This window comes from Eschrichtius robustus, chromosome 13, assembly GCF_028021215.1.
Source record: "Eschrichtius robustus isolate mEscRob2 chromosome 13, mEscRob2.pri, whole genome shotgun sequence".
Lineage (NCBI taxonomy): Eukaryota > Metazoa > Chordata > Mammalia > Artiodactyla > Eschrichtiidae > Eschrichtius > Eschrichtius robustus.
Window position 1 is genome coordinate 74575717 of NC_090836.1, and position 11199 is coordinate 74586915.

The following is an 11199-nucleotide window of genomic DNA, read 5'->3' on the forward strand; positions in this document are numbered from 1 at the left end:
ATTTTTGTTATTTATAATACTTGAAATAATTCTAGTAATCATGGTGATCCTTTTCACTTGTAAATCCTTTTTGCTTTTAGAGTTGAGCCATACTTTTTGAGTGAATTCCAAACCTGTGTGATTAAGGAAATAGGAGTAAGCCTTAGTATAGGATAGTAAAATATAGTGGGAAAAAAAGATGTAAATTTAATCATTACCTTTATTTCTCCCCTCTCATATCTTAACCCTTCCAGGAGCCATTCAAATAGTTTTTTCATGTCATATGTATATTTTCTGTTCTTATGGTACTTTATTTAATAATTTTCTAGTGTAGCCTTGCTCATAAGTTGTGTTAGAAGAGCTTTAAGGAGGAAGCAGGACCTATTGCCTCCTTTTGCATTCTTTTGATTTAGTGTGTTTGTTGCTAGAAACATGTCTTCTTAGTAGTTTACATTGAATACTATTTAGTGTATTTGCCAACAAATGATTTTTTTTTTTAATTTTAGATGATATTGGTGCCCACATGAATGTAGGAAGAACTTATAAAAATTTAAATAGAACCAAAGCAGCTGAAGAATCTTATATGACGGCTAAGTCGCTGATGCCTCAAGTAAGTAGTCATAAATTATTTCTATTGTGTCATGTCTGCTAGATGTCCATATTGAATAGAATTATCCAGATGGAAAATCCTTATCTATTCTTCAATTTGTTGATATTAAAAGTAAGTTGTCCAGTGAACCATCTATTACTGTAAGTGTTATAAAAGATTACATTTACTTTTATAGCTCACTTAATTAAAATTTAGTCTGTGAAAACCAAATTATATTATGAATTTTAGATATTTTTGATTACAAGTTATTTATGAGTTAAGTGACTTTAAATGAAAAGAATTTTATTTATGTGCAATAAGCACTAAATTCAGCATTACTCCTATCAAAAAATAAATGAAGAAAACAAAGTGATAAAATGAGTGGATACATCTCTGTTGCTATCTTGTGCCCATCATTTGCTATAATGTCACAAGTACAAGATTTCTTGGATATCCACAATGCAAAGTCAAAGTTAGAAAATCTGATACTGCCCTTGGCCAGCTAGCTGTGTGTAATCTGCAAAGATAGTTTACCCTGGGCTACAGTTTTCTCAATTGTAGTTTATATTAATATTGTATTAATAACAGTAGTAATATTGAAATGATTTGACAGTTTGCTAAATGTTTTAAAAACAGAGTTGGACCACATGATACATTAAGAATTATTTCAGTCCTAAGATCCTAAAGTTAAATTGTGTTCAATAAAGATTTTTATCAGATATAATTTATTATGTTCATTCAGAATTTGGGTTCATATATATTATATATAATAACCTTTACTTAACCCGAATAATCAGTTAATTAGAGAATTTTATTTCCTAACTCCACCAAACAAGTGAGGGTTTAGTATAACTCTGAAGTAAAATTAACTACCCTGTTATCACAACCAGGAAATATTTTGCTGACAACATGAAAGGTGACATGGTGTAACAAATACAGTAGACTGAGAGAAAAGATCCAAGTTCTATTCCTGGTCTGACTCAAACATACCAAGGGACCTTAGCCTCTAGAAGTTCTGATTTCTATGACTTCATAAAATAATACATATATAAAAATCTAACAGTAATCTATTGAGCTGGCATGAATGAAAAAATACAACCTACATTGCTACTAAACAATAATTATTTTACTTACATTTTGTGGATACTGCAGATTATTTCACATTTTTTATGTATTATTTTAGTATTGCAGTGTATCTTTTTATGTTCTATGTAAATTTTAAATAAAACACTAGGACTGCTTACTTCAGATTTTATTTGGTACTGAAATATCAAATTATAAAAACATTTTTTTTTTAACAGATTATTCCTGGTAAAAAATATGCAGCCAGAATTGCACCTAACCACTTAAATGTTTACATTAATCTGGCCAACCTGATACGAGCAAATGAGTCCCGACTGGAAGAAGCGGATCAGCTGTACCGACAAGCAATAAGCATGAGACCCGACTTCAAGCAGGCTTACATTAGCAGGTGTTGTAGTTCGCTTTAGGCTTTCACTATAGAAGATTAAAGCTGCATCTGCATATACTTTTAAGCTATTTTGACTAATTTGGCTTTTTTTTCTTCTTCTAGTAAATCTTAGTTAGCAACCAAGAGCATAGAAATATAGCCTGTTTTAGACTAACAAATTTAATTGATTTGATTTTAAATTGACAAGGGAGTCCATAACTTATAATAGCAAACTTAGGTTTATTTATACAAAAGGAAGGGTAAGAAAAGCTCCTCTTTAATTTCATTTGCTTCTCATCACCAAATTCATTTTTATTTAAAACAGCTGAAATTTACCTTTTATAATTCTTAATTGTTAGAAAATAAGTTATTTTTACAAGAAGTTATTCTTAATTATTATAGAATAATTAAGAAATCATTGTATAATTAAGAAATCATTATATATAAAATTAATTAAGAAATAATTATATAATATCGAACTCTCAAGAGCTTTCTTAAATTAATACTGAGAATTGACTGGTTATTGTTACTACAAAGAAACTTTTTAGTTGCCAGTAAAAAAATTTTTGCAATACATGTTAGAACTTGATATATTTTCTCATGTAAGTCTTATCATTTGTATTGTACCTGAGGAAAATTTTATGTTAAACTTTGTTTTGCAGCCTACTCCAGAAACCTAATTATAATTTGTCACATTGTTTATATGGGGAAAATGCATTCAGAATTTAAGTTTTTGAAATAAAATCCGTTCATAGCTGGAAGCTGTCTTTGTTCAGCCTTATCTAGTGCTTGCTGAAATTCACTAAGTTTACTGGGGTTGTATCTATAAATAAAACCTGTCATATGTTAATTTATAAAGAATTAATAATCTCTGCATTTAAAAAAAATCACATTTTGGACACTTACTCTAGAAATTGGGAATATTAATAGTTTGATTTCATGCCTATGCTAATACTTCAGGAAAGAGTAGTATTATAATAAAAGTAACTCTCATTTCAGTACTTAAACTGATTTGCACATATGTAAAAATGACTTTTTAAAGCTCTGTAACAGAAAATGTAACCATATTAGAATGATTTGTAAAATGATTTTCAAACTGTGATCATTAGTTCCAGATGTGTTCCTCAAAAGTATCTACAGGTGGCGCTATTGCCCTTCAGTCCTACCAGATCGGCTTTTTAAATTCCTTTTTTTTTTTTTTTTTTTTTAACGAATGGTCATTTTATAAGAATACATCGAAGAAAACTAAATAATTTTCAGGGGTAAACAATTTCTAATGTTCTGCTTTTTGTATAGTGAGACATTGCTAACAGATTTGAATACTGGAATTTCCCCATCACTACTGTATTTATATTCCTTCAAATGCTGTTACTTCATCTCCTGACAAATTGATCTCCCACTCTAGTTGCTATCATTTTTCTGATGTAGACTAGTCTGCTGTTTTTCAAGATATATTCAAAGAATATATTTTCTCTGTTCCCCTTTCTTGGATACCTCCCGACATCTTACCCTCTAGCGTCAGGCATGCTTTTTCCTTCTTTAATAATATTTGAAAACGTATCAAGCCAGATTTGCTAAACTAATGTGTTCAGGTTTAAGGACATTTTCAGTTATTTTTAAAAGAAAATTTTAAGAACCTAAGTTAAAAGGAAAGCTGTGAATATGTGGAAAAGCTTAAAACTTGTGAAAAATAGTATGTATAGACTGACATGGTAACGTAAGTGAAGCTGTGTTTGATTTTTCCACAGAGGAGAATTGCTTTTAAAAATGAATAAACCTGTCAAAGCAAAAGAAGCATATCTTAAAGCACTAGAGCTGGACAAAAACAATGCAGATCTTTGGTACAACTTGGCAATTGTTCATATTGAACTTAAAGAACCAAACGAAGCCCTAAAAAACTTTAATCATGCTTTAGAACTAAATCCAAAGCATAAGCTAGCATTATTCAATTCTGCTATATTAATGCAAGAATCAGGTATGTTTTTTCAAAATATTTCTATATTTAAACGTATTCTAGTTTGAAATATAATAAAACCTAATGTTACCTGCAGCAAACACTTTATGAATGGATGGTTTATATCAAAACTGCGTAAATAATTTATAGGAATATTTAAAATACTTGAAGTAAACTTTTCAAGTAATAGCCTTAACATATATGACAATACTAATTGTTAGTTCTTCTGGTATATGTTAAAACTGATTTTTCAGACAATCTATTAAGCAATGCCATATTTATCTATTTTGTCATTTTATTCATGGAAATATATCTTATGTATAAATATACTATTCAAATCATCTGAATTTGTAAAAATTTTGGGGTAATTATTTCTAGGGAGCCAAGAGCATTATATGTTTTAGACAAAATAGTATTCTATTTTCTCTTGATTTATAAGTCCAAATACTTCTGATATCATTTTGTATCCAGTTTTCTGAGATGTTTTCTGTTTTCTGAGATGTTATTATAATTTCCTGTATTTTCTATAAATTTAGCAAAACTAAATTATTCATCACAATAAATCAGGATCTTTGATACATTTTAGTACTGCTTCAGAAGGCAATATATATAATTTATAATCGTAATTTTTATGTTTGGAAAAATCTATTAATTGTTAGATACTTTTATAAAACTTTTGCAAAAAATGTAAGAATCATAAAATCATATTTTATAGCTAAAGAGGGCCTTTGAGTTTGTTTTTGCCAGTCATCTGTTTTGTAGATTAGAGAGTGAGGACCAAACAGATGTAATAACTACCCTAACTTTATATGGCTAGGTTAGTAACTAGTCCAAGACAAGAACTTAAGCCTTAAAATTTCACATTTTCTTTATTTATCATATTGTCACATAAAAGAATAGAGGAAGATCTTTATGCCTGTTATTCAAAAAAGCTAAGTTTAGGAAACTAATGTTTTTATAAAGTTAGCTAACCTTAGTAATCATGAAAGGTGACCATTATCTGACACAAGACTGCACCCTGGGGTGTGTAGTTTTAGAAATTGAATTTCTTTGTATTTATTTGCAATAGAAATTATCTCAATAAATATTTGTTTCCTAAAACCTGATTTATATTTATAAGCTTTATATATAATGGTGTATTTTTACCTTTGAAAAGTCCTAAAAAATTTTAAATAACATACAAAAAATATCTGATTTAATAAGATTAGAACATTTTGTTTATCCAGTCATAGTTACTATTTGCTAAGCATTTTTTATATATCTCATGTAATTATTAGAAAATTCAGTAGGTTAACCCAGACAAGTTAATAATTTGTTTAGTGCATAAAGTCATAACATTAACAGAATCAAGATTGAACTATGTTTTTGTTGGCAAATCCCATGCCTCTTCCTCTTAATTCTCTATTCTTCGTCTACTCCCAGTTAGAATCTAAACTATCAGGAGATATTTCATCCCTTTTAGTTTGTTTTTGTTTGTTTGTTTTCGTTTTGGTTTTTTTTAAATTTTATTTATTTATTTTTTATATAGCAGGTTCTTATTAGTTATCTATTTTATACATATTAGTGTATACATGTCAATCCCAATCTCCCAATTCATCCCACCACCACCACCCCCCAATATGCCCCCCTTGGTGTCCATACGTTTGTTCTCTACATCTCTGTCTCTATTTCTGCCTTGCAAACCAGTTCATCTGTACCATTTTTCTAGATTCCACATATATGCGTTAATATACGATATTTGTTTTTCTCTTTCTGACTGACTTCACTCTGTATGACAGTCTCTAGGTCCATCCACATCTCTACAAATGACCCAATTTCATTCCTTTTTATGGCTGAGTAATATTCCATTGTATATATGTACCACATCTTCTTTATCCATTTGCCTGTCGATGGACATTTAGGTTGCTTCCATGACCTGGCTATTGTAAATAGTGCTGCAGTGAACATTGGGGCACATGTGTCTTTTTGAATTATGGTTTTCTCTGGGTAAATGCCCAGTAGTGGGATTGCTGGGTCACATGGTAATTCTATTTTTAGTTTTTTAAGGAACCTCCATACTGTTCTCCATAGTGGCTGTATCAGTTTACATTCCCACCAACAGTGCAAGAGGGTTCCCTTTTCTGTACACCCTCTCCAGCATTTGTTGTTTGTAGATTTTCTGATGATGCCCATCCTAACCAGTGTGAGGTGATACCTCATTGTAGTTTTGATTTGCATTTCTCTAATAATTAGTGATGTTGAGCAGCTTTTCATGTGCCTCTCGGCCATCTGTTTGTCTTCTTTGGAGAGGTGTCTATTTAGATTTTCTGCCCATTTTTTGATTGGGTTGTTTGTTTTTTTAATATTGAGCTGCATGAGCTGTTTATATATTTTGGAGATTAATCCTTTGTCTGTTGATTCATTTGCAAAAATTTTCTCCCATTCTGAGGGTTGTCTTTTCATTTTGTTTATAGTTTCCTTTGCTGTGCAAAAGCTTTGAAGTTTCATTAGGTCCCATTTGTTTATTTTTGGTTTTGTGTCCATTACTCTAGGAGGTGGGTCAAAAAAGATCTTGCTGTGATTTATGTCAAAGAGTGTTCTTCCTATGTTTTCCTCTAAGAGTTTTATCGTGTCCGGTTTTACATTTACGTCTCTAATCCATTTTGAGTTTATTTTTGTGTATGGTGTTAGGGAGTGTTCTAATTTCATTCTTTCACGTGTAGCTGTCCAGTTTTCCAGCACCGCTTATTGAAGAGACTGTCTTTTCACCATTGTATATCCTTGCCTCCTTGTCATAGATTTGTTGACCATATATGTGTGGGTTTATCTGTCGGCTTTCTATCCTGTTCCACTGATCTATATTTCTGTTTTTGTGACAGTACCATATTGTCTTGATTACTGTAGCTTTGTATAGTCTGAAGTCAGGGAGGCTGATTCCTCCAACTCCGTTTTTTTCCCTCAAGATTGCTTTGGCTCCCCTTTTAGTTTTTGAGGCACTTTTGCTGCTTTAAAGGAAACGAAATGAGCTACCATTTCAGTGCTCATACACGTCTTTCCTATGAAAACTTTGAGATTTTTTCTTTCTGTTTTTTAATTTAGGTATGGCAATTAATTGTTTTGATGCTGTCTTTTTGTAAGCTAGATAAATACTTGCAAGTGGCTTTGTTCCTCAGAATTATTCATTTGCTCATAATATAATTTTTTTTCTTTTTAATTTCTTAGGTGAGGTTAAACTCAGACCTGAAGCTAGAAAACGACTTCTAAGCTATGTAAATGAGGAGCCACTAGATGCTAATGGTTATTTCAATCTAGGAATGCTTGCCATGGATGACAAAAAGGACACTGAAGCAGAGATGTGGATGAAGAAAGCCATAAAATTACAAGCCGATTTCAGAAGTGCTCTGTTTAATCTGGCTCTCTTGTATTCTCAGACTGCAAAGGAATTAATGGCTTTGCCAATCTTGGAAGAGTTACTCAGATACCATCCTGATCATATCAAAGGTCTCATTTTAAAAGGAGACATTCTGATGAATCAAAAGAAAGATATACTTGGAGCAAAAAAATGTTTTGAAAAGATTTTGGAGATGGATCCAAGCAATGTGCAAGGAAAACACAATCTTTGTGTTGTTTATTTTGAAGAGAAGGACTTATTAAAAGCTGAAAGATGCCTGGTTGAAACATTGGCATTAGCACCACATGAAGAATATATTCAACGCCATTTGAGTATAGTCAGGGATAAAATTTCTTCATCTAGTTTTGTAGAACAGCCAGTATTCCCAGCTGGTAAGACTTCAGGTATAGAAGGAGACAAAATTCCAACTGAAAATGAAAAAGAAATCAAAAGTAAACCCAGACCCACACAGATAATAAAAACAAGTGATAATAAAAGTCAGTTGAAATCCAACAAACAGTTAGGAAAAAATACAGACAAAGAAACACCCCACAAAACAACAAAAGAAATCAAAGAAATTGAGAAGAAAAGAGTTGCTGCTTTAAAAAGACTAGAAGAGATTGAACGTATTTTAAATGGTGAATAGCATTACCCTTTATCACGTGACAGTGGTTTCAAAGAACTTCAGTCTATATCATGTGATTACTTATACTGAGAGCTTTGAAAAATAGCAAGGATACTAGCAGTCTATCATAAGCTGCCTCTACGTAGGATCAAAATAAGATTTTCATTAAAGACCCTTTCATTACCCCAGGGTATGTATTATATATGACAGTAGTTTTTAGAGTATTGGTGACTATAGCAGAAATTACAGGTGGCAAATTTGTATCTTTTCTTATAGAAGGAAGATTCTTTCAGCAGAATAATATTGATTACCCTCAGTTAAAAACAATCTGAGGCCTGAATGTTAATCCCATGGGGGCAAATCCAACATGTGCTGGTTTATTCTGTGGATTCATATTTATTAGCTAACTTCATTTTTCCTTTAACTATTGGAATTTGACTATGGATTTGAAAACATTTATTGAACACATTCTTTTTCTTCAGTAACCTTCTATTTCTAAGGGACTTTGCACTACAAAAGAATACTGGCTGGCTTTCTTTATGTTGTATTCTTTTTTTGATTTTTAGAAGGAACGCCAGATTAAACATTTTAAAATAAGTCATATGACATGTTAGCTTAAGAATGTATTTTCATAACTGTGTGCCTGTCCTTAACTTCACTCTAAATGGCAATTTTTAATCAGGTAAAGTTTTAAATACATATACGCACACACATTTCTGATGGTGCTCATATATACTGTATTTTCATTTTTTTATGTACTGAGGGTTTCACAGCATGAACCACATAATCATGACTCTTTGACTTTTATTTCCCAAACTATTCCTGTTTATTAGGGTCATAGTCATATTGAGAAGTCCCAGTAACTATAACTTGATTAAACTTTTGAGCTAAAACATAGTAAGTTTCTCTTTCATCTTAGTGTTATCTTTCTAGTGTTACTTGAATTTTAATTTTGTTTCCAAAAGCATACCTTAATTATTCTTAGATGCCTTAGATACCTAAATTGAGTCCTGTTTAACTGAAGGCAAAACAATGTGACAAAGTTTATTTTTAAACACTAAGTTCTTGATATCTTATGGTGTATATTTTTATTAAATATTTATTTTGACTGCTGAGCTTCCACAAAAAATTTAACGCTGTTTTAAGTCCATCAAGTATGGAAAATAAATTGCTTTTGCATTTTTCTATACATGCATATATTATGGTTTAACCAAAATTTCATCATTTTTGGTCTGTTGTCCAGCTAGAAAAAAGATAATTAGCCTAGTATATGATTAATAAATTAGTCAGTTGGTTTTAGCAAATTTAAACCTGAAAAATGTTAGTTTGAAGAGTAGATACAAATCAAATTTATTAAATCTGACTTTTTTCATGAGTTAAAATGCGTTTTATAATACCTAATAAAGTTGGCTTTAATTTAAAATGTTAAATCTCAAGCTATCATCTTGGGATAGTAACTAATTTCTAATTATGTAGCATTTCAAAAACTGTATTTCTGTTCCTTTGAGATAATTAATTTCTAATTATGTTTCAAAAACCATATTCCTGTAACTTTTTTCTTAAAAGGATGTTTTATAAATAGGTCATAAGAAACATGGTCTGCATTAAAGACCTACTCTTACTAGGTTCTCTGAGGCGCTGTCATAGATTATTTTTTAGGCAATATAAAGCAAGCACTGACACCACTGGTAGTACATTTTTGATTCACTAAAGCAATACCTGATTTCAGTTTTTAAATTATAGCTTTGTGACTCCAGATATAAGGTGGAGAATACCTCATATACCATGACTTGAAAAATGAAATTGTTATTGTTACATTCTCTACATATATCTTGAGAAGAAGTTTGAGTTTGATCTATTCTGTTATAATATCAAGTGAGGATATTTCAAAAAAGTAGAAGGAAATCTTTTATGACAGCAGACCATAATAAAAGCTTTGAGTAATAATTTAGTAAAATTATGTAACTATTCAAAAGATAAAAGATATATTAATATCCAATGATTTTTATAGAAAAAAGAATTTTCTCCACATTAGCACTTAGAACAGTGCCTGTAATGTGGGAAGTGCTCATATTTTGAATAATTTATTTAAATCAAATTCACCCTGAGTAATCAATAACTTTTCCAAATCAGTGTTTCTCAACCCTCATTTCATATTAGAATCATCTAGACCCCACCCTACAACAATTAAATCTGAATTTCTTATGGGTAGAGCCATGCTTCAGTTTTTCCAAAGGCTCTCAGAGTGATTCTAATTTGTAGTCAGGGTTAGGGACCACTGCTCTAAATTCCTTCAAGAAAATCCTCTTATCTCTCCCGTGTTAACTTTTAAATTAGTGATATAATCCAATTAATTTTGATGTTTTAACTTCCATTAAGGAATATGCCCTTCTGATACCTAGTATTTATTCCATCTTAAGTTCCATCAAGCTTGCTTATGTGTGAGGTGATTATTTCTTCTCTTTAAATTCATAATATAAATTTTATTCAAGCTGTTCAGGTGAAAAAGGCAATGGGTAGTTTTTCCTTTGAAACTGCCATTTGGGGGAAATGGAGGGTAGGGACATTTTAGCCCAATTCACTAACCTGTGTTTCACAGTTGTGAGCATCTGTAAGTTTGAAAAAGAAAGCTTATCATAGGTTTATGTACTAATAAGGGGATGTAGTTTTAGTTCTTGCTGTTTTACAAAAGAATCTACTCCCTCGGAGTTCTAGGAAAGCTTTGACAATCCCCAAGGGACAATTATGCTACTCCTTCGCTCCTTCTCAGAAGGAAGAATTAACTTTTTCTCATATTGCTCCTATATGTGTGTCCTTACTAACATTCAGAATTGGGAATTTTATCTTATAATAATTATTCCAGTAAGTAATTTTATGAAGTTGATGACTTGGAGGATAAAGCAAATATGTTTGCAATTTTGTCTTTACTTTTATGTAGATGTTTGGTATGTGAATTACTCAGTTCTATTAAAACCTCATGCCTTTCATCTAATTTGAGCTCTCAACTTCATGTTACAGAATGCTTCTTTAAGGATGCTTTAATGAAAAGTATTATGAAAATATATAGATTTGTATGTCAGTTTATACTTCAGAAATCCATATATTTGTCATATTTATTTTTTTAAAAACCTAATTGCATGACTAAATCGTATTTAAAATGAAAACTCAGATATATCTGGTACCTTTGCCTAGAGTTTTATCTTTTGGAAGTTGTCAGCCATCCATGTTAAGT

At 30.9% G+C, this 11199-nt stretch overlaps 1 protein-coding gene across 1 annotated transcript in view; it reads left to right on the plus strand.

Annotated features, from left to right (window-relative positions):
• TMTC3 (transmembrane O-mannosyltransferase targeting cadherins 3) overlaps positions 1–9249 on the plus strand; it is a 62025-nt gene extending 52776 nt beyond the window's left edge. Inside the window, exons 11-14 of the mRNA XM_068561775.1 lie at positions 486–589; positions 1870–2039; positions 3767–3993; positions 7174–9249. Coding sequence (XP_068417876.1) covers positions 486–589; positions 1870–2039; positions 3767–3993; positions 7174–7988 — 1316 coding nt within the window. The 3' untranslated portion in view covers positions 7989–9249. The remainder of the gene's footprint in view (positions 1–485; positions 590–1869; positions 2040–3766; positions 3994–7173) is intronic.
• The last annotated feature ends 1950 nt before the right edge of the window (positions 9250–11199 follow it).